Source organism: Mesoplodon bidens (genome assembly GCF_964165515.1).
Source record: "Mesoplodon bidens genome assembly, chromosome: 3".
NCBI lineage: Eukaryota > Metazoa > Chordata > Mammalia > Artiodactyla > Ziphiidae > Mesoplodon > Mesoplodon bidens.
The window spans coordinates 13,033,602-13,061,157 of NC_138178.1; the positions used below are offsets into that span (position 1 = coordinate 13,033,602).

General features: G+C 44.5%; 1 protein-coding gene across 1 annotated transcript in view; it reads left to right on the forward strand.

Annotated features, from left to right (window-relative positions):
* The window catches only part of PIP4K2A (phosphatidylinositol-5-phosphate 4-kinase type 2 alpha), a 179,497-nt gene extending 158,018 nt beyond the window's left edge, over window positions 1-21,479 (forward strand). Inside the window, exons 7-10 of the mRNA XM_081226989.1 lie at window positions 6,188-6,301; window positions 14,593-14,836; window positions 16,645-16,748; window positions 19,279-21,479. Coding sequence (XP_081083115.1) covers window positions 6,188-6,301; window positions 14,593-14,836; window positions 16,645-16,748; window positions 19,279-19,359 — 543 coding nt within the window. The 3' untranslated portion in view covers window positions 19,360-21,479. The remainder of the gene's footprint in view (window positions 1-6,187; window positions 6,302-14,592; window positions 14,837-16,644; window positions 16,749-19,278) is intronic.
* Window positions 21,480-27,556: the final 6,077 nt, after the last annotated feature.

Below are 27,556 nucleotides of genomic sequence, written 5' to 3' on the forward strand. Positions count from 1 at the left end.
AACTTCTGTTTGAAGCAGAAGATTTAAATCCTTTTGATAAGCATTATGTTTTGTTTTCAGAGAATGTGCAAAATTTAGTAATTTATAATTTTAAAGTTTATAAAAAAGTGCTAAATATTTTTATATTAGAAGGGAAGTTCTAATGCCTTGTCTTTTAAAAAAATCTCCTGTCTACCATTCTAATGGGAGGAAGCAGAGCCCCGTGCTTCCTTTGCCCTCCCGGAATCTGTAATTTCTCTCTGGCCACTGCCTTTACGCCTGGGTCTTTGCTGAGCTGGCCACAGAGGCACAGTTCTAAAAACAAAAGCTCTGGACTTTGTAGCTCTTCATTCTGAACATTTTTCCTTTTTTAATCTCAAACCCCTAGCCAAATCTCTCCTTAGAGGTCATTTATATCTTTTATTGAAGCCTAGGGAATACTTATATTCAGAAGCATTTATACATTTAGAATACTATCCACACATTGGTTATCTTCAAGCCTGATGCAGTTGTGTGTATACCTGAACTCTCATGTCCATTTGTGTTTTAGTTGCACATAAAGCATCTTTGACCATGACTGACACTGTTAATAGTGTGTTTCTTACTATTGAAGAATATGGACTTGCCGAGCGACAGCCTATATAATACTGTGCCTTAAAAGAAACTAAAAACTGGAAATTCCCTGGGGGTCCAGTGGTTAGGACTCAGCGCTTTCACTGCATGGGCCCAGGTTCGATTCCTGGTCAAGGAACTAAGATCCCACAAGCCACACAGCACAGCCAAAAAAAAACAAAAAACAAAAAACCAAGAAACAAAAGACTTTTCACCCAATAGTGTAGTTACAAAAAGCAGGGGAGGGAATGTTTATAATGAAACAATTTTCTTTTTACAGCTCATAGCAAGTGAAGTGTTCCCAAGGAGCTTGTTACTTTCTAGTTTTGGGGTTGTTTTCTGGCTACTGGGATTCCAACTAGTGAATTTTTGCTTTAGGTCAGCAAAATTGACATTCACTAAATTACCCACTATTATCACCTACTCGCTGAGAAAAACTAAACACATGAAAAATTAAGGTAAAACAAAAGTCAGCAAATTTCTGTCTTTGGCCATAGATATCGAAGTATTTTATTCCATAGTAATAAAATATACTTTATTACTCTAAAAATTGAACTTACCCAATTATTATAAAGCAACATTTTATTCTCACTTGGGTTTCAGTGAGGTTTTCTGGCTAGGGAGAGCTTTTGTGGTGACCAGAGGTCTTTATGGCCAAGAGAATTCACAGTCAGGGTTTGGACAGCAGGCAAGGTAGGGGCTTATGCGTCTAATGCACCTTGTCTGATACAGTGAAGTGAAATAACCTTGCACTTGTGTGTGCTAGGTGTGTGTGCAATAAGGAAAGTATCTTCAGAACTTAAAAGGCCGTATGTAGAAAAGTCATGTGAGGTTTGTGCCTAATGATAAAACCTGAAAACACAGGCAATTTTAAACATGGCTTAGGTTACTGATATCCCAAATTTAAAGAGCCTACTTCTTTTAGAAAATCAGGAAGGCTAGAAGACGATGGGCAAGTCTGTACTCTTTAGTAGTTCGAAACACTATAACAGTATTGGTCATGGTCAAAGCTAATGTGTAACTAAGACACAAACTAAAATATCTAGTGCGTTCTCATTGCCAAGCACTGTGTGTTTCGTGTCATTTCATTCACACGCTAACCCTATTGGATAGGTATTCTTAATATTCCACTATATAGATGAGGAAACTGAAGTTTGAACAGATTGAGCAGCTGGGTCTAAACACCCCAACTATTATAAAAGTGTGAAATATGCTTTAAAAATATGCAGCTTTAAAAAAAAAAAACCTTGCTCTGGATTTATTAGTGATGAACTTTTCTCTAGATACACATGCCATACTTGAGAATATGCCCAGCAAATAACAAGAATATTTATATATAACTCTCCACATGGCAAGCAGGGCTCTAAGCTTTTTAGGTGTATGAATGAGTATAATCCTCACAACAGTGTGGTTTGCTAACCCCCATTTAAAGATGAGGAAGCCAAGTCACAGAGAGGTTAAGTAACTTGCTCTAAGTCACACAGCTAATAACTGGAGCAGCTGAGATAGAACTCTGGCGGCCTGGGTCCAGTCTGTGCTCAGAAGCTCATGCTTCAGTGTCCCAAGTAGAAATCTGGGCCATACTGAATCTACCTGGGGTCTGGCATCACCCAGCATGAAAGTGCCAGGGAGATTCACTCTGCCAATTTTATCCACACAACAAAATAAGGAGAGCTCGGTCGTAGGGGGACTGGCATCGCTCTGCTTATACCTTTAGCTGTGTTTGTACATTGACACATCACATTAGTAGAGATAAATACCATTTTGAGTCCAACCCACCCTAGTACAATCACTTCCTGCAAAAGGGAACTAGCCTTAGACTTGGGCTGTGCTGGCCGTGGTCCTGGGTTTGGCTGTACACAGCCTCACTCCCCGGGCCAGGCTGGACGGACTGGGGAGGGCCGTGGAGGAAGAGCAGGCCCATCCCATGCCTCAGCCTCCTTGGCGTTGCCTCCCAGTAAGTGCCACGTGAGGTACTGCAATTCCCCATCACATTTGGAGACTCCCAGTCTACGTGAAACTGGCCAGGAAAACTTAATTCGGAGCTAATAAGTGAAGACTTAACCTACGACCACTTCAGAAAGGTGGCTGACCGCTGGCTGGAAGCCAGCGTCCGAGTCCACAGTTCAGAAGTGTTTCTGAGCTGATGTCTTTAGCCCTGGTGTTTTCCTCTGCCCTCTGGCTGGTATCTGCAATTGAGCTAAAAAGGGTATGAAAGATGCCCATTAAAGGAACCAGACCCAGTGACTTTGAGGCTTTCAAAACTCCCCCCTAAGTGCAAGTAATTCAGGGTCACAAAGCAAAGGGTGGGATCGCTTGCTGCCCACGATTATTTCTGTGCTGCTCTGCAGACATCACCTTTGTGGGCAGTGTCACACCGCGAGTTTATGATGTTCATTAATTCATAGCAAAATGGTTGCCCTCACTTAAAAAAAAAAAAGATGTGTCTTTAATATAAATGCTGCTCATTATCAGAGGGATATATTGAAATTTTTAAGAAGCCAGGCAACAAGGTTTTCTTGAGGGTGCGTTACTGTCAGGTGACTTCATCTTCGTCATTCAGTTTTTAGTAGAAAAAGTTCATCTCTGTTTTTAAACATCTTCTATGCAGTCTCTCAACCTACAAGACCAGTTTTAAATCCATACAAGTTACTGAATGCTCACGGCAATGACGAAGACACTAAGTGCCACTCGCCTCACTATTTAAATGTCACAGGGGTTTTGGCCGGATCCTTAGTCATTCAGCTAAAGGTCGAGTTGTACTAAGAGTCAGGCAGCCCGGGTCTGCATCTCAGCACGGGAACCGGCTTACCAGCTCCACTTACCAGGCTGTGAGACCTTAGCTGTGTTATCTCACTTAACCCGGTTTCCCTGTTGGTAAAGTGTGGATAGTAAGAGTTAAGATTGTAAATGAGAGTAAATGAAATAATGCACTTAAATAAATGGATGCACATCAAGGACTTAGCAGGGTCTCCCCCTTCTACACATAGGGAAACAGCCTGGAGGGGGTCCAGAAACTGGCCCCTGGCAAGTAAGGGGTGGATGGAGGGTGGGAACCTCAGGATTCATGTCTCCAAAACCCTGCTGCGCTCCTAAAGCCTCTGCCATCCTGCTGACACCGGTGGGTGGGCATTGGTGGACCAGTGTTGGGTTCCTCTAGCAGCTGCCCTGAGGACCGGCCTGTGCCTCTTGAGCCTTTCAATACGCCCTTAAGTCTTTTAACCAATCTGGTTGCCCTTTTTTGAATTTGATCCAATCTAAATTCATCCCTAGTGCCTGCGAAATTCACAAGTAAGCCTAGTAATAAAGTACAGGGTGTCCAGAGTTTTATGAGGTAGGATTATACTCTCCTTGTCACATGAGGTAGTGCTGCTGAGGTGACCCTGAAATGGCATTCATCTGCATTAATAAGACTGGTATCACCAACATGGGTCGTTTACCGCTGTGTCTGTAGCCTGTCGTCCCTGCCTTCAGGTTTCTGGCACGCACGCACAAAAATCCCCCTCCCCTGCTTTGCTTGCACGTATAAAATGAGTTGCAGAGTTCAGGCAGCTCTTAATCCTCCATGCCCCCAACCACACACCACCGTCCCCTAAACAGACAAATGCCCGAGCTGTCTGCTTGGAGAATCATGACCCTCTCCATCTCCTGTGTTTGTGCATACATCTGGCTTCAGCGCTTTCTAAAGCACCCCAGTTTTGTACCTTTGACAAAGCTTCTCACTGGCCTTTGAGTTTGTTAAACTTCAGATCCTTGCATTTCATTCACTGTGAAACTATGTTTCAGTTCTAGGAAAAGAACAACTTCAGGTCTGTGTGCTTGACTCAAACATTTAACATTAACACGCCACCTTCGCATTCAGGGTTTTCTTTCACATTTTACATTTTTAAATGATTAATGACAAACTTACGGAGTTAGTCTACCCGGCCCCTCCCTAGTTTTTGTGTAGAATGGCACTGCATTTCATTTCCCCAGACTCTGACTGGGCATAAAATATTTGAAAGTAAATCAGTCTCTCCCTAAGAACCGTATTATTTATCTATAGGCCTTACAAACTCATGCTGCCTTATTTTCTTACCTACTTGCTTTGGTGTGTCTCATACAAGATTACAAACTCCTTTAGAATAGAAATGTTGACCTATTCATTTTTATATTCCTATATGTGACAGTCATTCAGTAACTGCTTATTGAATGGAATCTTTGGATTTCTGAGCTTTGCTATACCTGCTTGGTAAGGATAATTACTTTGGCAATAGTTATATCAAATTCAAAACTCACAAAGCTGCACATTTTCTCAAAGTTAAAATGAGTAGCAAAGCTGCTGATTTAGAATTGCATAATATACATGCATGTGTGTGTGTGTACAGATAGATGTGAGTAGTCTACATACATGTGTGTACCTTACAGAATAGAAAGGAAAAAGTGAGCAGTTTAGGGATTTGGATGGTGGTTCAGTAGACAGATGTACCCAGTGAGCTTTTAATCCCTCTGAATGAGGGGGAGGTAGTATGGAGACCAGGAAGGACAGTATGCTCTTTCCTTTTTTTTCCCTCCCCATTTAGTTCACACTTATGGAAAGGAGGCATTCATTAGTATACTAAGAAAGGCAATGTATTATGTTGGATTCCTTTCAACTGGAAGAAATAAGCATGAGTGGTTATTTCTTATAAGGTCAGCCAAAAGGTGTGGGGAGGGGTTTTGAACTCTCCCAGAATGCAGGTTGCACGAAGTTGAATAATCCATACTATTTTAAAGCTATATGCCTCTATTATCTTATATGCTACAGTACAAGCTAGTTTTTTGGTTTTTTTTTTTTTTTGCTTGTGACCCATATTTTGATAATCATGCGTTACTTTGTGTTGCTCAGCCTAAGTGTAGTTTAGTTGCCAGCTCACTACCCTCTTGTTTATTTTTAAAGGGTAGAACTTCTCATCTTAATATGCTTTACTCTAGAAGACATTTTCCTTCGATATTGCCCAGATGAAAACAGAATTTCCTTCTTGGAGTGGTGTGCAGGAAGGCTTACAAGGGCAGATAGCTAACCTCTGGCTGCATATTCTCCCTGACTCAGAAATTAGATAGGATTATGGATGGTGCTTTTCTGAGCAAGATAACATGTTATTTGTAACATGAACCAGCAAAGGCTATCCCAAAAGTGTGTGTGTTCTCAGGGAGGGGTGGAGTTGGGTTATACCAGTAAGAAAATTGAGGGTTCCTGACAAAGAATTCCAAGGATATGAATTCTATACCTAGGAGACTTCTTGTGAATCTTCTTTAAGAAAGTGAATCTAAGAAAGCAGTCAGGTTCGTTCATATGAAAACCATGACATCTGTTACAAAAGCCTCATAATATGGAGTATACCTGACCCTCCATTCCTAGTGGAAATGCTTCCAGTGGTCATAGCTCACTGGTGCCCCCTTGCGGCACGCAAGCCACCTCACATGTCGTTGCCTTGGGTAAGACCTCTGCGGTGAACAGGGCAAACTCAGCTTCCAAGAGTGGAAACTTAACCTCCAGGACTGGAGGGCATACATGTCTTTTAGATTTTAGTCAAGCTTCTTTCTTATTCTTCTTCCCTCTTTTTTTTTTTTTTAGGCCAAAGAACTGCCAACTTTAAAGGATAATGATTTCATTAACGAGGGTCAAAAGATTTATATTGATGACAATAACAAAAAGGTATTCCTGGAAAAACTGAAGAAGGATGTCGAGGTAAGAAAAAGAAACTCAGTATAAGGGACGGCCCATTGTATGAATGTCAGCAGTACTGGGTTTTCAGGAGCTCTTAAAACCACCTATTTAAATTGGCAACCAAGGCAAAAACATATGTTGTACATTATCCAAAGCAGATATAAACAGGTATATCTCATATGTGATCTGGTTTCAAAGAGAAGTGTGCCAGTTCAGCAGCTCCCCCTTTAGAGGACAAACAAAAGCAAGCACGCGGCGTCTTCTTCTGGCCTCCCCTCCCTCCGGTTCCCGGCTTCCTTGTTGGGTAGGGGCGTAGACTGACTGCCCACGGCAGCCAGGGCTGGGGCCGAGGGGACTGAGTGCATTCTGCCAAAGAGCACAGCGTGTCGACAAGTGGATAGTAACTGTCTGAATTCGGGGTTTTCTCCATCTGAACCACATCTTGCTGTTGCAAAAGCCAGCCTCAGTCGCTTAATGCTTCATATTTCCACCAGCCTCTGTGAAGTTAGTGACGTTGGGCCCATCAAGACAGCCTTGCCACAGCATGGGAGTGGCGCAAAGGCAGTTTAGGACACCAGGGTCATTGGGGATGTTGTGAGAAATAAAATACTATGTGGAAATGGGCTTTGAGTCTATAATGGAGCTCTCTTTGTAAATGCTGTTTTACGAATTAAAAATACACCTTTCCCTGTCTTCCATTTATTGTAATGGCATTGCAGTTCTCCCACTGAACTTCCTTGTATATAATTCTTCTAGAAATAAATTCAGGAAAAACGTTCTTTTCTTGAAGTTTGTTAGGTTACAAAACAGTGCAAAGAGAGTTCTAATTTAAACAGTTACTAAGCTATGTTTTTCTTAGCTGTTTTTTTTGTTTTGTTTTGTTTTTTTGGCACGGTACGCGGGCCTCAGGCTCCGGACGCGCAGGCTCAGCAGCCATGGCTCACGGGCCCAGCCGCTCCGCGGCATGTGGGGTCTTCCCGGACCCGGGCACGAACCCGTGTCCCCTGCATCAGCAGGCAGACTCTCAACTACTGCGCCACCAGGGAAGCCCTCTTAGCTGTTACTTTTGTTCATGTGTGTGCAGTTTCTGTTTTGGTTTTTTTAACTTTGAAGTACAGTTCTCCACATACCAGTACAGATCTGCTACTCAGAGAGGCTTTGTGGAAAGATTTTCCTGTGTCATTAAAAACAAAATGACTTGGGAGTTCCCTGGCGGTCCAGTGGTTAGGACTCGGCTCTTTCACTGCCGGGGCCCAGGTTCCATCCCTGGTCAGGGAACTAAGACGCCACCTGCCGGCAAGCCCAGCCACGTGGCCAAAAAAAAAAAAAAAAAACCCAAACAAAATGACTTGGGCCGAAGAACAAATGTCATGGATTAGATTATATCCCCCGTGAGGGTAGAAGCAGTATTATAATTTTCTGTTTAATCTTCTAACATCTTTCATTGCAAGACATGCAGACTGACCAAATTAGTTCATGATTATTTTTAGGTTATAAGTTATTTTAAGAAATTTTTTTGCACTTTAACCTACATCATGTATATGCTTTGATTAGAACCTAGATATTGGTTATTTATGAAGGATACAAGTATCTTTTTTTTAAAAGTAGTTTTTCTCCAGTTTCTCATTATTAAGCATTTATTTTTCCTCAGTTGTCAGTGGTTTTTATTAAAATGCATATTAGCTAAGTATTTCCCTTTTACTTTGGGGTCAACTTGATCTGATAAAGTGACACAGGTAGACATGCTCTTTGAGAATTTTATTCATTATTCTGCAAGTCTTTGATCCCAAGAATAATATCGTTTTAGCAATTAGGGTAAATAGGCCTTAGGGTTATCTGATCTGCTAGAAAGATGGTTTTCATCTTTTCTGTCGGCTGTATATTACTATGATATTTAGACCCCACAAATAATGTAACTGAAGCCGTTCAAATTTACAGTTGAATTACACAAGGATTCTCTTCGCCCTTTCATTGTCTCTAATAGTGTCTTGATTAGAGGATTTGGATAATTTTAACCCCATCCATGGCTCTCGCACTTACTTAGCTGTTTTGTTGAACTGGAGGCAGGGCGTAAGGCGTTCTTTCATTTTAATAAATTCTCAATGGTCGGTAAGTGTCTAGTTTTGAAATTCATGCAGAAGCATTATTACATTTTTAAGCAGGTAATTATGGTGAAGTAGCTTGACATCTGATCTTGATAATGAGACTAGAATGTAATCTCGTTTCATTTTTCCATCAGGTCCATGCTTTCTAATTTAGCTGGCTGGCCTGTTCAAGTACAGGATTTGGGGGTTGGGGGGCTGACTCAATGCTTTAAGTAAAAGATGAGTTTACTACAGCTCAATAAATATTTTTGTAGGAAAATTAGAACATAGGGGCTTTTTTCCGCGTTTGAAATTCTGTTCTATTCATATGCCGTTCAAAGTTCTTTAGTCCTGATAGCTTTACACTTGAGTATATGTGAACCCTTTTCTCCAGAAGAAAGCACTCTATGGAGAGTGAAAAGTCACTTTTGCCCTCTGACCCGCTTCTCGTCAGCTCTGACCAGGGCCCACGCTCATCTCTCGTCGGCTCACACTGGGATCCAAATTTCACACAACGCAAAACTGTGCTTTGTGTCCTGTGGCATCCACCCCATCACAGGCCATCTCATCCCTCAGGTCTTGGGTCGGCGGTGGGGAGGGAGCACTGTGGGTAGCAGGATGGTTGGCGGCCAACACTTACAGAGCATGTAGAGCATAAGTCCTTCCTGTGCAGTCATTCTCTCCCTTCATTCTTCTAACTCCTTGAGGCTGAGTGCTGTTATCCCAATTTATGGATGAGAAAACTGAGCCCAGAGACACTGTAATTTGCTCAGAGACACACAGCTACTAAATTCAGACTGGGATTTGAGGCCACTGGCAGCCACACTCCTAAACTGTTGATATAACATGCAGGTGAAAGATGTTTGTGACAGTACAGTTGAGACGGTTTTCAGATAAAGTACTCCAAGAGAGGATTATTATGGCTTTCAACAAGCGATTAAATATAACCTAAATAGGGATGGTTGGAATTTTAATCCTGCACCACAGATGTGTTGGGAGGTGGTGATTCAGTAGAACAAGTGTTAATAAACTTGGTAAAAAGTAAATTCAAATCTGTTGTAAAGAAGTTGTTTTTTTTAATTTTATTGAAGTATAGTTGATTTACAGTGTTGTTTGTAAATTTCTGTACAGCAAAGTGACTCAGTTATATATATTCTTTTTCATATTCTTTTCCATTATGGTTTATCACAGAATACTGAATATATCAGTAGTCCTCTGTGCTGTACAGTAGGACCTTGTTGTTTATCCGCTCTATATATAATAGTCTGCCTCTGCTCATCCCAAACTCCCAGTCCTTCCCTCCCCCCACCTTGGCAACCACAAATCTATTGTCTGTATCTGTGAGTCTGTCTTTGTTTCGTAGATATATTGATTTGTATCGTATTTTAGATTCCACATGTAAGTGATATCTTACGGTATTTGTCTTTCTGACTTAGTATGATAATCTCTAGGTCCATCCATGTTGCTGCAAATGGCATTATTTAATTCTTTTTGATGGCTGAGTAGTATTCCACTGTATATAAATATATACCATACCTTTATCCGTTCATCTGTTGATGGACATTTAGGTTGTTTCCATGTCTTGGCTATTGTAAATAGTGCTATGAACACAGGGGGTGCATGTATCTTTTTGAATTATAGTTTTATCTGGGTATATGCCTAGGAGTGGGATTGCTGGATCATATGGCAACTCTACTTTTAGTTTTTTGAGGAACCTCCATACTGTTTTCCATAGTGGCTGCACCAATTTACATTCCCCCCAACAGTGTAGGAGAGTTCCCTTTTCTCCACACCCTCTCCAGCATTTGTTATTTGTAGACTTGTGAATCACGGCCATTCTGACTGGTGTGAGGTGATACCTCATTGTAGTTTTAATTTGTATTTCTCTAATAATTAGAGATGTTGAGCATCTTTTCATGTGATCCCTATCAAATTACCCATGACAGTTCTCACAGAACGAGAACAAAGAATCCTAAAATTTATATGGAACCATAAAAGACCCAGAATTGCCAAAGCAATCCTGAGGAAAAAGAACACAGCAGGAGGCATAACCCTCCCAGACTTCAGACAATACTACACAGCTACAGTAATCAATACAGTGTGGTACTGGCACAAAAACAGACATTAATGGAACCGAATAGAGAGCCCAGGAAAGAAAACACACACACCTACAATCAATTAATCTTCAACATAGGAGGCAAGAATATAAAATGGGAAAAAAACAGTCTCTTCAGCAAGTGGTGCTGGGAACGCTGGACAGCCACATGTAAATCAATGAAGTTAAAACACACCCTCACACCATACACAAAAATAAACTCAAAACGGCTTAAAGACTTAAAAGATATGACACCATAAAACTCCTAGACAAGATCATAGGCAAAACATTCTCCGACATAAATCGTACCAATGTTTTCTTAGGTCAGTCTCCCAAGCCAATAGAAATAAAAACAAAAATAAACAAATGGGACTTAATCAAACTTACAAGGTTTTGCACAGCAAAGGAAACCCATAAACAAAATGAAAAGATAACCTATGGGAGAAAATATTTGCAAACGAAGCAACCGACAAGGGCTTAATTTCCAAAGTGTACAAACGGCTCATACAACTCATCAACAAAAAAACAACCCAATCAAAAAATGGGAAGACAACCTAAACAGACATTTCTCCAAAGACAACACACAGAAGGAGAGTTTATTAACAGCTTTTTAGCCACAGTTTTCTAGAAGGGTTTGTGTGTGACAGGGCTCATAAAAACCTTGAGGAAGGTACTAGCTCAGACTTGGTATAATGAGGAATTAATTATGAAGGAAGCAGATTAAGTGGGATATTCTAAGGGAAAAATAGGCTGATCAAGGTCTGGCGGATAATTATTAAGTTGGAAAGCATGGGACCTAGAGATTATAAAGATTTAAAAATCTTCATGCTTTGAAATCTTATGTATTTAGAAATCACTAATTTGAGTTAGAATCTTAAAGGGATGACAGAAAATAGCAAATGTGCATTAAGTTCCTAATGGTAGCTGGAGGTAGACCCTCCAGGGAGCCCCAAACCCCTCTTCTCTTTGGGGTCTGTCATCTTCAGCCCACAGCAGTTTTGTGATGCCCAGCAGGGACTTTCTCTAGCAAGAATCTCAGGTCTGCTGCTGCCTTGTGTTTCCCTCTACTTTAGAAGAGATTTTAAATGGCGTCTTCTGACAATAAGAGCTGAGGAGTCAATGGGCTCTTCAGCACATCTCCCCTCTTGGCCCACCTCACTTGAACCTGTCCCCATGTTTAAGTTACCTACTTGATGAAAAAAAGGTTTTTACCACAATAACCACACGGACAATGATAAAACCGTGCCACTGTTACATGCAAGGCACTTTTCATTGCCTCCATTACATTCTCTCTAATCCTTTCCACACCACTGTGAGTTTAGTGGTGTTGTCCCATTTCATAGTTAGAATAACTGAGGCTCAGAGAGGTGAATTTATCATCAAGGCACAGAGCTAGTAACATAAAATTTAACTGCCCATCTGACTCCGAAACTTTTTTTTAAATTTTATTTAGGATTATCTGATACTTTAATGGGTCACCTTTATCAGCAAAAGCTACACTCTTAACCACTGTGCTGTCCTTGGTCTTTTCCATTTCTGTCTCAGCCGCACAGATTTGAAGATTTATATAATCCCCATTTCTTATATAATCCCCATTTCTTATATAATCCCCATTTGGGGCTGCAACTGGTTTCCTTGATCTTGGGTATGTCAGAACAACTTCTTGTCAAGAGATGCATTTTTCATTTCACTGATAGTTTAGTGGGTGATGCTGGGAGCTAACTTCACTTTTATTTATTGAATACAAATGTTTCCTTACTGGGAGAGGAGCCTAAGCAGTGGTCTGACCACAGATCAGAGACCAGGAAAGGAGCTCTAGGCCTGGCCGACGTTGTGAGAGCAGCACAAGTGCCAGGGGAAGACGTGGGCCTGGAGACCCATCCTACTTCGTGTGGCAGTTCAGCCCTGGTCATCACCCCTTCCCTGCCTGACCTCTGGCAGGTTAATTACAGGCAGTCCCTTTTGTACTCTCATACATAAAGCACACTTGAAAGTTTATTTGTACGGTCAACCATCTGAAGGTCAAACAGACCTACGTGTTAAAGAGAGATTCTGCTCTGCAGAGCAAAGATATATCGTAAATGGTCTCGTTTTGCTTCCAGTAGGTGCTGCCTCTTGCAGTCTCAAAGGAAGGTCTTTTTGTTGTTGCTTTGTTCTTTTTATTTGGTTTGGGTGGTTATTTTTCTTAGAGGAAGGGGTCAGGGGAAATTAGGGAGAGGTAAGGGGGACTGGGGAAGAAGCAGCAGGCATCCTGTTCTCTTGTTCAATAAATACCAAGTAGCTACATCACTTACCTGGGAGTCAGGAGTGCAGTGAGGGTGTCACCGAACCAGGCTCGTTTGTGCCCGACGTGCAGCAAGCCAAACGCAGAGACGCTGAGGTTTGCAGCAGAGAGGGTTTGTTCACAAGGCAGCCAAGCGGGAAGAGCAAATCTCAAATTCGCCTCCCCAAGGCAAGGGGCTAGAGGTGTTTACGGGACAAGCAGCAGCAGTGCTGTCTGAGGCCTGGGGAGCGTGAGGAAAGGCGATTGGGAAAAGGTAGGTTCTGCACAGGTTTAAGTAGGCTACTGACCTCTGCACGATCCAGGGGTGGAGCTTTCCATCCTCTGCACGTGTAAAAAGACGCTCACACATGCCCAGTTGGAGGGTCAGTGGTTCTATCCTGTCTCAGCTCAAACTAGACACAGCTGACTCCAAGTTTCTAGAAAGCAGCTGGGCAGATATCATTGTTAAGGCTACGTGCCCCTTGGAGAACATGCAAGTCTTAAAAGACCTTGATTAGTGAAGGCAGGTGAGATGGATTTGACTAATAATGGCAGTTTCAAGGGCAAAATCAGCCAGAGCCCCTGTCCTCACGGGGCTGCGGTGTTTGGGGAAGATAGCAGTTACTCAAGTAATCTAATAAGATGAGTGTGCAGCTAAACCAGGTGTCCTTAGGGGAAAGTGTGCAGTGCACACATGCCCGGCAAGAATCGGGACAGGCTTCCATGAGCAAGTGCCCTGCAGTTGAGACCTGAAGGTCAAGTGGGAGGTGAAGGGGCGCAGTGAGGGGGCCAGAGGCCAGCACAGGGTTCAAGATGGCCCGAGAGGCGATGAGGCCAAACTACCCAGGTCCCGTGGACAGTGTTAGAGTTTGTTTCCACCCTGTGAGAAACGATGCCCCACTGAAAGGTCTTAGGCAGGGGCGTGACCAAATGCTTCCCTGGCCAAAGGACCAGAAGGGGAAGTTGGGGCAGCATCCAACCTTTGCCACTTCCCAGGGACCTTCCAAGGGCCCAGAGGGAGAAGCAGGGATGGGGCGAGGGGGCTTTTGCCTTGTCACCCTGCAAGCGGAGCAGGACCTGGCCCGACCAAGCCCCACCCAAGCTGCACCCACTACACAATGTGGGTGGGAGATGTTGCCACCCGGCAATCCAGCTTCTCCAGCTGTGCCCAGACCTCTGGAGGGCATCCAGGGTACACAGTGGGGGCGAGGGGAACGGGCCAGGGAGAGCCCCCAGATAAAGGGGTCGGTCGGGGCAGGCCCTGTGCTAGGCACGGGAGGGGGCGATGGAGGAGCGTCTCCGGCTCCCACTTCCATCAGAAGGAACCCCCCCCAGCAGGCCTGAAGGACAGTGCTGAGCAGCGACACAGGCATTTGCTGGTTGATTGGGACACCGGTGCTTGTGCTTATTTGTGATGGAGGGCATAATACCCTCCTCCACAAGTGTGCTGCGTTTCAAAGGCTTTTCACAAGCCGTTCAGAGAGTTCCCCTGGAAGCTACGTGGGAGGTCCCTGGTTTCCCCATTAGCCAGTCTTAATTGTTCAGAGAAACATTTTCTTCCCTGCGTCTCCTTGCCAGTCATGCTCTCTGCTCTTTGGCGTAGTACAACCTCGATGTGATAAATGCATCCCTCTCAGCATCCAGCTTTGCATCTCAGGGAGATAATCCTAGCTCTGAGCCAGCCTGAAGTGTGAGGCTACAGCTCTGGCTGGAGAAACTGCCGGGGACCGTGACCGCACCATTAAAGAGGCTCCTGGCTGCTCCTGGGGAAATCTTCTTCTCGCCTCTGCCGCCCTTTTGTGAGCTTGCTGTCTTTAACTCTGGGGTTGTGTTTAAGGCATAACTGACCATGTCGCTTCCCACCTTCCAGTTTCTTGCCCAGCTGAAGCTCATGGACTACAGCCTCCTGGTGGGAATCCACGATGTGGAGAGAGCCGAACAGGAAGAGGTGGAGTGTGAGGAGAATGACGGAGAGGAGGAGGGGGAGAGCGACGGCGCCCACCCTGTCGGGACCCCGCCCGACAGTCCTGGAAATACGCTCAACAGCTCACCGCCCTTGGCTCCCGGGGAGTTTGATCCAAACATTGATGTTTATGGAATTAAATGCCATGAAAGTAAGTTGAGTTACTATCAACTCTTTTTACCATTGCTTAGATTTTTCTCTTTGCGTTATCTACTGGTGATCATCACCCCGGTTAAAAGCATGCTGCCTTGGGGCTTCCCTGGCGGCGCAGTGGTTGGGAGTCCGCCTGCCGATGCAGGGGACGCGGGTTCGTGCCCCCGTCCGGGAGGATCCCACGTGCCGCGGAGCGGCTGGGCCCGTGAGCCATGGCCGCTGAGCCCGCGCGTCCGGAGCCTGTGCTCCGCAACGGGAGAGGCCACAACAGTGAGAGGCCCGCGTACCGCAACAACAACAAAAAAAAGCGTGCTGCCCTGTAAGACTCCTTCTGCAAGAGTCCCGATCAATTGATTTCGGGACAAACTATGTTAAAGGTAACCTCTCGTTTTGAACTGTAATGTGATGAGGTCCTTGAATTGTGTGATATTGAGGGAACAGAGTGAAACCACACAAGTGTGTGTTGTACATATACAACACACATATGCACATGCTTGTGTAAATGTCCATACCATATATAAGAAATGTTTTAAAATATTCTTTTTCATAGCTATCTCTCTTTTATGTGGATCTCAAGTGTCACAAGCCTGTCCTGAGCTAGGTACATATGTGGTCCACCCCAAACCCCCTGTGGACATCGTGTAGGGCAGGCATCTCACTGCTACCAGCCCTTTCCTTCTCAGGAGTGCTGAAGCTGGCCCAGGGTGTGGGATGAGAATCTCCCATTTGCTGCTGTGTCTGTCCTCTGCTCTTTCCCCCATTAAGGTGTCTGTGGCCCTCTTCTCTAAAGTGAGATCCATCTTAATCCTCAAAATCTGCGTGATTAGATATTTGTAGGAATATTACTTGCTACCTTAGCTAGTTATACATGGGAAAAAAATTTAGAGATAAAAGCAGGCCTCTGATTTTTTGAGTAATAAAAATTGTGGTCCGTCATTGTTTAAAAAAATATCTCATGGCATAGCAGCCAGGTGAGTTTGAGTTATGTTTTTTTATTTTCATTTATTTATTTTTTTTGCGGTACGTGGGCCTCTCACTGTTGTGGCCTCTCCCGTTGCGGAGCACAGGCTCCGGACGCGCAGGCTCAGCGGCCATGGCTCATGGGCCCAACCGCTCCGCGGCATGTGGGATCTTCCCGGACCAGGGCACGAACCCGCGTCCCCTGCATCGGCAGGCGGACTCTCAACCACTGCACCACCAGGGAAACCCGTTACGTTTTTTATTTTGCTCACCAAAATTGTTTCTTCAACACAGAAAATTAGATATAGTCAAATGTACTTTTTCATACTGTTCATAATTGAAACAGCATCATATTTGTGGAAATATGTAGAAGATGGGTACTGTAGGTGATATATGCCTTTATCCAGTTCTGATACTAGATCCAGTGAGAATTAGGAACAGCTCATTAGGAACAGTATGTAATGGTAGAAAGTATTAGGGAGCATAATTACTTCTACTTGTTTTAGAGTATTTTTTAAATAGCATTTTTCTTTATACCAAAGCAATACACAATCACTAAAGAAAATGAAGATTAACAAAAACAGTCTGACCCTTGCACTTCTACTGGTAATATCCTGAGGTTATATTCTCTTTTTTACTTTTCAAACTGAGAGAGAATTGGGGACAGAAAGTTAAGCTGTTTCATAGGGATATGCACGACTTTTTAAAAGCCTCTATTGCCTTTGTTTTCAGACCCCTTCGACCCCCGTCCCACTGAATCCCTCACCTCTTCCTCCATCAGCAGCTCGCACTTTTCCAGGTGCTGTCATCACCTGTCCCACAATCATTGCTCTCATCCCTTTACAGATTCGCCTAGGAAAGAGGTGTACTTTATGGCAATTATTGATATTCTGACTCATTATGATGCAAAAAAGAAAGCTGCCCACGCTGCAAAAACTGTTAAACACGGCGTAAGTATCTCCGTTTGGTTTCCCTCTCTGCTCCCTGCTTCCTGTCGTGCAGGGACCAGCTCAGGTCCGCTCCTTTCCGCTGAGCTGCCCACAGGCCTTCACTGGCTCTGGTTCTCTGCAGGGGTCACGCTCTGATGCAGTCAGAGCCAGCACGCGCTCGGACCGCCGCTCCCAAGTCACTTAAACCCGGCGCGGCTCTTCTTTTACCCACCGGGGTTATTAACAGACACATGCATCGTGAGAATATTACACAAATTCTTTTTTGTTCGAAAAATGTTTCAAAGACAAAAGGGCTAAATGATGACAACTAAGTGTTTTAATATGAAATGTTCAGAACTGAAGCACTATTCTCTGCTTCAGATGCTTCCAAGATATGCAATATTATATTCCTTTCCGCACAATTTGTAATTTTTTCTACTACAGAAATTTGTTGAGTGCAGGATCAAAGATGAGTAATACGAATCCCTCACCTTTATTGTCCTTGCTCAGAATTCTCACTGTCCCAGCCTGTGGTAACTTGTTGAATCCCCGGGACAAGCCTGTGAGGGGAAACCAGTGCACTCCTGCTTATCAGGTGAAGAAACTGAGGGCGAGAGCTTACTTGCCAGCCAGGATCGCGTCCTAGGCAGTGGTAGAGGGAGGACTGCTCCTCAGGACCCAGCCCTGCCCCCCGATCTCCCAGTGAGGCCCACCTGGCCAGCTGGACTTCACAAGTCGTGAGTCTCCACTGTGCTTGCATCGCAGGGATCCATTTTGGCTTTCAGGCGTGCCAAAAAGGCCACAGACCCCATCCCACAGGGATGAACTTGTGCCCTGGCTCATTCACACTGGCAGGAGAGATGCTTCCCCACAGTGTGGAGCCGACCAACATCCAGCAGAACATCAACCTCTACTAAAGGCTCTCTCTCTATTTTAAAGTCAAACAGGCTGTCATGTCAGCAACGGAAGCAGCCTAACACCATGCCCCATTTGCCACAGAAATATTTCAGTCACACCGTCAACTATTTCTGGTGTGCCCGCTGTGTGCAGCGCACGGACCACGACCTACCCAGCCCACCGAACGCGTTAAGAATCCTCTATCGGTCAGAGAGGAGGGTACACAGCAGTTCTCACACGGGGGTTGGCACCGCAGCCTTCTGAGCACCATTTGCAAACTGTGTGCCTGACAGATGCACCACCCCTTTCCCCGATTCTGAGTCCAGCTCAGGAGGCTGGGGGAGCGGCCTCTAAGAGGCTCCGGTAATTCCGATGCTCATCTCTGGTTGAACCACCTGGGTGTATTGCAAGCACAGAGCCGGGCCAGAATCCTATTTCACCTTTCCCGTGTGTGACCTGGAGGGAGCGCTTTGGCGCTTCAGTTCCGCCAGCTGATGAAGGGGTCCTAATGCCTTATTGATGAGATTTTTGTGGTGAATAGACTGAACAGTGGGGGGACGCTCCGTGTTTGTTCCCACCCCTCCTCAAACCTGCTATGATATTCTAGACCACGTGAAACTGGAAACGTGCCAAAGCAAACATGGCTGCATTTGCATCTCCTCTGTAAGTCACCAGCTCAGCTCCATGATACGGCACACGGCCTAAAACTGGGTGCAGTTTGCAAGAGCAAGACATTCCTCTGCAAAGGGATGTTGTGTCGAGTTGCTGTTGGGAACCATTCTCTGCCTTCAAAGCTGGGGCTCCTCCGTGGAGATCCCAGGGGCCCAGGCCAGGCATGGAAATTACAGGTTCCCCTGTGAGCTGCGTGCGTAAAAACAGCGTCTGGTGACTTAGTAAAACTCTGGTCCTGCCCTTTGCAGCTCAGGAGGCTGGCTGGTAACTGGGGGGGGGTCTGCTGGCCCGCACTGTGCTCTTGTCATAGGAAACCCCCCACTGAGCCTCTGCGAGGGGCCGGCTTCCCAGCTCCAAGCAGGTCTCTGTGAATGGGGACCATGGCACCCCCGTGCCCGTGCCCCTCCGGGGGAGACGCAGTCACAGCGCTGTGTCTCACCCGCTTACGGGTCCGGGAAAGAGCCCCGGCAGCTGACACTGCCCCCTGCTGCTGCGGCTGTCGCCCCTCATTTCTGTGCACCCAGCCGCTTACCTCGGTCCTGAAAAATGAACACGGTCCTTGTGTCCTTGTCATTGGAGTTTCCCTTTGGCCAAACGTTGCTGTTTGTGTCATTCTCAAGGAATCTCCAATCTGCTCTCTTGAGAAACAGAAGCATCCTCCCCGTGGCTTCTGAATGTAGGCCACGCAGATTCCACATTTGACGGGAGTATCTCAAACGTGGTCGGTTGGATTTTTTTTTTTTCGTGGCAGTAGTCACAGTGTATGTGACAGTGGCATCTGCTGGTCCTGCGACTCTGCCTTGTTTTCACACACAGATTCCTAAGAGGCTTGGCTGTTCAGACCAATCTCCAAGATATTCTGAGTTACAAGCAGAGGCTGCACAGGTTTGAAAATGACTGGCTTCATGTTCAGTTGCGGTGGAAGTTCCTGTAGGTACTGATAGTAATTCTGTCACTGTTCCTCTCCTCTCACGCTGCCCAGGCTGGTGCGGAGATCTCCACCGTGAACCCAGAACAGTATTCCAAGCGCTTTTTGGACTTTATTGGCCACATCTTGACGTAACGTCCTGCATGGCCGAAGACGGACGTGAGCGTGGGAAGGACAGAGGTGGCTTCGGCACAGGAAAAATGAAAACCAAACTCAGTGAAGCACACCTCCTCGTTTACATCTTCAGGCCAAGATGACTGATTTGGGGACTACTTGCTTTAACAGCTACCTGATATTTCCCAGCATCACTCTAGCTATTTCTGACTTGGGTGTGTATGTGGGGGGGCGGGGGGGGCGTGCGTGCGCACACGCACGTGAGCATCTTAAAAATTGATGGACTGGTCGATGGAAACCGACTTCGGTCAGAGTGTGTTTGAGGTAGTAACCCTCTGATTCCAGCTGTGGACGAATGAATGAATGAATGAGTGAGTGAGCACATGCAGCGGGGAGGGAGGAGGCCATGCATGTCAGACCAACCAGGTTGGCACCACACGATAAACTGTGGATCAGTTTATTTTTTGGAGTTGAAAGATGTGAGACGGTAATCGTAATAATAATGTAGATAATAATGATGATAATAATAATGATGGTGATTAAAAGGAAAAACAACTTACTGCAGATGTTACACTTCTACCACGCACGCTGACACTCCTTAACAGTTGCACCCCGGGCGCTGGACGGAGGAGGCTGGCATCTCCCGTGCATCCTGGTTCAGGTGTCAGGACTCACGGTGTCTGGGGACAAATGCCCCTCCTCCAGCAGGAAGCTGATGCGCCTAGTGTCTCTCTCTGTACATTTTCACCTCAGTAAATATGCCCAGGAAAACTGCTTACTTCTCTTTTCTTGCCTGGAGCTTCTTCACTGACACACTCCTACGTTGCAATATAGTAATTAATGCTACAAAATAAAAATAAAGCTTACCTGAAAAGTGCAGTTTTGGGCAATGGCATCTACATCTCCCGTGGTGGGGAGGGGGGCAAAGCAGTTAGAACTCTCAATTTTCCAGTTACGCAGTGGTATTTTGTTATGAATTTGCCCTTAACTGAAACCCTCAATATTACTGTTTACATTATTAGGAAAACAGGGATATTTTTGAATCTAAAAATTTAATGTACAGCATGTGATTTTTGAAGTTTACATGTAAAGTCATTTTACAGTGTAGGTGAAATGTCTGTCCTATTTTGAAATGTATCCTGCAGTCACATTTTAATGGTAGGCGGTCTTTTACAGTAAAAGGAAAAGGGTTGTTTTCCTCTGATGCACATTTATCAACCTAATGTTTGTTTTTTTTTTTAAGAAAATGTTTAACCCAGATCTGGTTACGCAAGTTCATTGCCCTAAACTGTGCTGACTGTGTCTAATCAAGTTATAAATTTCCAACATCGATCATGTATTTACCAACTTCCTGGCATTTTCTGAAAGGTGTCAAGCTAAAATATTAGACTTGCTTAGAATAGGTTATCAACTTATACACTGTGCTAAAGCTGTGCCTTTGAAATTCTTTGTTTAAAACGTGAGATGATTTTTGTAGGCAGGTTCAGAAAAGAAAAAAAAAATCCACCCCTCAGTAATTACTTATAGCTCAACAAATACCCCACACCATACTGCCTCTGCCAGTGACTTTCCTCCAGGGCTTATCAAGTCTGCAACTGTGCCCAACGTATGTGGGTTTACTCCAGAAAACACCAGGTGACAGGAGCCGGAATCCTGGGAAGCCAGCAGCAAGGCCATTCTACTACATCTACTGACTTCACAGAGATCTGTTATCCTCAACAGACGACGTCAACAGCACTGTGACCTTGTTGTACAAATCTGTATTTTATGTGTTTAAATTAATTGAGATGGTGATTTAGTATTTTCCCCCCACCCTACCATTCATTCTGGCGTTGAGTCCTTTTCAGTGCTCTGAAGTTATGCTGTAGTTTCTTTGATCCAGGATTACAAAAGCGAGACCCTGAAGTAAAGAGAAGGTACCCATACATTATTTGAGTAACTGTTTCCTTTGTGGCCAATCTGTGTATGCTTCTAGAAGTTTACAAAATGCTTTATTTTTGTCTGTAACAGTCTCTGTCATCCGTTCTGTTGATCAACTCTTCGGTCAGAGTGAGGAAGTTTGCCTTGTATCTCCCAGTGCTAACAGTACACTCCAGTCATGAGCCAGGCTTTACAAAATAAAGCACTTTGATGACTCACAAGGTGGAGCCTTTGTGCCTCTCTCTCAATCGTGTGTCTCTCTCTCAATTGTGTGTCTCTCTATTGCAAACAAAGTTTACATACTCGGTGCTAAGAGTGTCTTTAGCTGATCCCTGAAGAAGTAAAAGTAAAATTGAGTCTTTTCACGAACTAGAGCTTTGCCTTCAACCTGTGACCTGTTTTCTTAGTATAAATGATAGAGACTTCCATGATAAAATCAACTTACTGAAAGATGGACAGAGAAAAGAAATCTCTTTACTGAATACCCTTTAAAGTTACACAGTCTTATTTTTTAAATTTACCAACCATAGTTCTCTGTGTGTCAGCGTTTCTTTGAAACTTGACTGGGACACCATTGGTGGCTAGAAGGCTTTTTAGAGCATTCCATTGTCACTGGTGCCAGGTGAGCAAACAGTTCAGCTGTAGCACTTGTTTTGAAAATGTGTAACTGTTGTAATGCGATTGAGATGCAAGGGAATCGTCTGAGCGTCACGCGCTTTTCACATCTGCTGCACGCGTGCGGGTCCTCACGGAACATGAGATGAACACGGAAGACTGCACCCAGCTGGACTGTGCCAGTAGGGACACGCCAGACACACCCTCAAACATCTACCTCAGCTCCACACGCTGCGGGGCACAGTGACCAGGACCTGGAGCTGTGACTCTACCTCTGACCTCACATCACTCTCCCTCACTTCCAACAACCCAAGCGCTGCAGCCCTGCTGATGCCCACTACCCTCGACCACAGGCATCCTCCAGGTCTTTTTCAAGATACTGTGCCACATTTATTGTGGTATTTATATAGTTCCTGACCATTTAGTATGTTTAAATCTGTGCTACTGTTTGTATTAATAGGCTCCTTTTTTTTCAGTGTATCACTAATGACACTTTCGGGTGTCGTGCCCCAATCCCATCATTCCCATGAGTTCCGTGGTTTTTACTGTGCAATTTTGCACAGAGCAGGGATTTTTAGGAACATATGTTACACTACAGCAGAGCTGACTGTGGTCAGCAGGGAGCTTAAATTCCATTTTCTTTGTGGAACACAGACATTCATTTTCATTTTGGTTATTTAATTTCGTGGGTTGAATTCACATTAGTCCCAGAAAATTGGTTATTGCTAATTCATAGAATGACTGGAGTTGGTCTGAAGCATTAATCCTTCATGCGGGCACTCATGGAAACACTGGTTAAGGGTTAACTACAAGAGATTAGGAAGTGTATATAATAATAAGGAAGTGGTAACGCATATAATATATAAATGTGTAAAATGAAGTGGGGGAGGGGAAAGAAGGCAAGGCCGAGAGGTTTAAGCCCTGGAGTTCTTAGCAGCCATGGACTCTGGAGGCCCCAGCACCGCTGCACGTGACCTCTCCAGGAATTCTGTAATTAACACAAAAACAGTGGTCATAGTGTGTGTCCTGCACGTGTACAGCCGTCTTCCAGCTCTTAAAATCACACCCCATCTCCTCCTCTCTCCCTATCCTAAATAGCACTTTACTCGGCTCCAGTCACGTGACTGCTATGTTAAAAATAAAAAAGTTACCCTCTGAAAGGCAGAAACCTGCCTGCCTTTCGGATCCCCATGCACGGGAGTTACCTGACTCGCCTGCTCGGTCCCGGCCCAGCCTGCAGCCCCTCTTCACACGCGACTGGCCTGGCTCCTCAATCGTCTGTGCACCGTAAAGTGGCCCAGAAGACCGGCGAAGTGTCTGGAAAAGTAGAATCGACAAGTTCCCCTGAGTGATTATTGAAAGTTCCTTCATAAACGGAAACTCCGTCATCTAAACCAAATGTCCTTCAGAAGTTTAGTCCTGTTTTTGTGATTCTGTGAAAATCCTGCCAAAGGGCCATTAACATGCCGTAGTCTATAATTTTCTCACTCTTAAATACTTGTTTAGTTTAACTTCATAAGAGAAGGACAAAGGTTAGGATTTCTCCGAATCCACCGTGATATGTCTGTGTTTTATGGAATCCTACACGTGCTGCTGGGAGAGGGGTCCCAGATGAAGAAATCTCGGCCCAGAGAAGCTAAGGGACTTGTCCGAGGTCACATGAGAGTTGACGGCAAAGCCAGGGCTGGGACTGGGCTCTGCGGCAACTCAAGATTGAAAGTTGAATGTGTGAGCGACGGACCTGGTACCCCCTGGGGCTCCAGAGCTCACGGCCACCCCTCCTCTGTCAAAGCTCTTCTTTCACCGGTGCCTTCAACTGCCTCTGGAGAGCCCTGCCTGGCATGCACCCTCTGGAATTTTATAGCAAATGGTCCACACATTTCATTTTATGAGAGTCAATCTATATCATTCCATTTTCCCATCATCTTCTCCTAGTCCAACAGCATTTTATTACTGTCACTTGACTTTTTAAATCAAAGGGTCTCACTGGGGAATATAAAAATATCCCTAGACCTACCGAATGGCAGTCTCTGGAGGTGGACCTTGAAAATCGATAAATGTTTCCCAGGTGCTTCTGATGCATGACCTGGTCTGGAAAACACTGTCTTGTGTTTTCCCTCCCAATGAACTGATCACTAATTTTAAATACTTTTTGTAATACGCTTCCCTCCCCCTCCTTCCTACCTCTCCCCCTCCCCCTTTTTCTGTACTTGTAATATATGAACAAAGTAGTTTCTTACTGATTAGAGCAGGGGTCAGCCAACCACAACCTGAAGGCCAAATCCAGGCCACCACATGATTTTTGTAAATAAAGTTTTATTGAAACACATCCATGCCCACACATTCACATATTTTCTATGGCTGCTTTCAAACCATAGTGGCAGGTTGTAGAGTTGTGACTAAGACCGATGGCCCACAAAGCCTAAAACATTTTACTATGTAGCCCTTTTCAGAGAAAGTTCGCTGACCCCTGAAAGAGAGCCTCGTTTTAGTATCACAATGTAGTTTCTGCAAAACCATGGACTTCAGCTACAACTGCTGTATTATCTACATAGATCTTTCACCTCCCATCTGGAGTCAGTGAGATTTCTTTCATTCTTTTACTAAAGTTGTTGCGATTTCATGATTGCCCTCGGTTTTTACTGACGTTATACTGTCCTTTGAATTTGTTTTTTAGTAAATTGCTGTGGTTATTTAAATTAACATCCCAGTTACCAGTGGAGTTGACTGTCTGAGAAACCCATTTATTAAAGGGTCATAACTTCAAGTCATTCGGTCAGTTGGTTAAGGTCCTGTGAAAAAAGAGGCCTAAGTTCTTCAACATATGTGACATTTTCTTAAGAAACAACTTTAATATCTTCATACACACTTTAAAAATTTTTTTGGCCTCAGGAACTATTAGTTAAGGGTTCTGTGGCAACTAATACATGCTACTGCTATTTTTACTTAATTTTACCAAACCTCATAGTACTAAAATATAAGAATTTGGTTGCACTGTGTTTACCTAGTATTTTTTCCTCTTAAGCTTCTTGGTGGTCGGGGGAGGGGGCGGTCAGTACCTTAAATGACCTCAGATAGTTTCCCCCAAAATTCCAGAAGGGACCTTCTTCCGGCTTTGGTTGTACTTAAATATCCCCAAACCAGGGTTTGACCAGGCAAAATAAGGGAGTTTTCCATTTAAATTCTGAGAATTGAAACCATCCTTCTCCCATCCTGACCTCTTTTTTTTTCACCAGATTGTGGAGTTGATTTCCTAAAAATTAGCAGGTCTTTCTAAGTCTCTAAAGATAAATGAATAATCAGAGTGAATAAAACATGTTACTGCAGTGAATGCAGATGCACTGCTGGGCATGAAAGCAGAATATCCTCACATTGTCAAACACAAGGCCCCCAAAATCAAACACTGAGCGTTTAACTGTGAAGTCATTCATTTTTTCCTTTAATATTTTCCTACATGGGCTTACTTAGTTTTTAATTAAACAAAATGCCATAAACTGAGCATCGCCTCTTCTGATCAAAAATAAGAAGCAGCAAAAATGCTAAAAATACACAAATGAATTGTGTGTACTGATCACAGCTCCAGAGACCAGACTCAGGGGCATCTGGGATTTGCTGACTGGGCTCACATCCACTGTTCCCATGTGGGTGGAGGATACATATGCCATTGATGTATGGATGTTCTTGGCTTCTTCCAGTCTTCTTGGCTATTCTAGATCGTTATGTAAAATGGGGCTTACATCATCAATGTGATAAAACTTAATTTTGCAGTCTTTATATTAACTCAGGTGTTTACATTATGCTTTACAGTTTATAAAGCACTTTCCTTCACTTTCTCTCATTTAAATCTCATACCCATGGTTTTATTTTTATTACTATTCTCCTTTCACAATTGAAAACACTGAGGCTCAGACAGGTTGGTTAGCTCTGAGGTAGTGAGTCACAGAGCCAGGTGGTCTTGGCCTTCTCTGCACTGTGTCCAGTGTTCTTGGCACTACATCCCATCACGTCTACTTTCATGTTTCCCAAACTATTAGATGTCCTGTCCAATTTCCTTCCATTTAGTGCATGTGGAGTCAAACTGCTTCCTACAACTTTGTATTGTACTTCATCTGATTTGGGCAGTCACAGCTGGCTTGCCTTGTTTACAGCTCTTTAAACCTGGTGCCTTCTGAGACTTACCCCCATGGCTTCCCTAGAGAGCAGATGAAAAGAATCAAACACTAATCCAGGTGTTGCTGTGAAGGTATTTTGTAGATAGGATGGAAGTCTATCATCAGTTTACTTTAACTACGGGAGATTATTATAGACAACCTGGGTGGGCCTGAGTCAATTAAGTTGAAAGGCCTTAAGGGCAGAACTTAAGTTTCCCAGAAGAAGAAATTCTCCCTGTGGACAGGAGCTCCAGCTCATGCCTAAGAGTTCCAGCCCACCCTTCCTGGGAGTCTGCCCTGTGGATTTTGGACCTACGTAAACAGTCCCCACAATCGCATAAACCAATGCCTTGCAATAAATGTCTTAATATATAACTCCTACTAGATGGGTTTTTCTGATGGAACCCTGACATACAGATCTTCCAGAGCTTTTTCAAAAACAAGGGGAAGAGGCACTTCTGGAATGGTGGGATCAAAACCTCTGAAAAATCCACTCCTCCATGAAAGCAATCAGAACTAGCAGACACTGTCATACTCAACTTTTCCAGAACTCTGGACATGAGCCAAAAGAGACTTTACTCAAGAAAACAAGTGAATCTTGGAAAGAACAGTGAGCTCTCTGTGTTTTGTCTTACCTTATGTAAATATTAAACACGGTCCTCTGAGCTGAAATGAGAGTGAAGTCAGCAAGATGGTGGCGTAGGAGGCCCCAGACCCTCCTTCCCCTACTAACACACCAACTCAGCAGCAATTCACAGACAAAGTCTCTTTTTGAGAAATCCAGAAAGCAAGTGAAAGGCTCCTGCGCCTGGGAGAACACAAAACTAGACTCACTGAAGTCAGCAGGAAGATTCAGCTTTCCCTTTCGCTGTTGTCCCTGTACCTGGCACAGCACCCTACCATCAGGAAGAGACCCCCTTGCTCTCTGCTTAACCCGGCGGAAAGAAGGGATTGCTTTACACATCCAGCACCCCCTCAGCTCCTCCAAGGGGCCTCCTCAGAGGACTAGCTTCTGCTTTTTCTTTTTTTTTTTTTGGCCAAGTGGCTTACAGGATCTTAGTTCCCCGACCAGGAATTGAACTGGGCCCACGGCAGTGAAAGTGCCAAGTCCTAACCACTGGACCACCAGGGAACTCCTGACTAGCTTCTGTCTTGCCAGTCCTGGAGCTCTGACAGGTCTGGAACAGTTTAGCTGCCTGGGGAAAAACAGAATTGGGGCTTGGGCCGGCAGATGCCACAGACCTTCCCCCTGCCTAGCAGACAGTGAGTGGATGAGAAACCCCAGCTGTCGGCACCCTCTAGGGAGGGGAAGAGCTGATCTGTACGTCTACCACCCAAACTTCCCCAGGACTGTCCGAAGCACTAGCATCGGTCTTACCAGTCTTGAATCTCTGACAGGCGTGCACAGTTTAGTTGCCTGGGAGAGAACAGAGAAAACAGTTTGGACTGAGACGCCAGAGCTCCCCACAGCCCCCTCACAGCACAGAGTGGCTGACAAAAACAATAGCTATCTGCTTCTCCCTGAGGAGGGA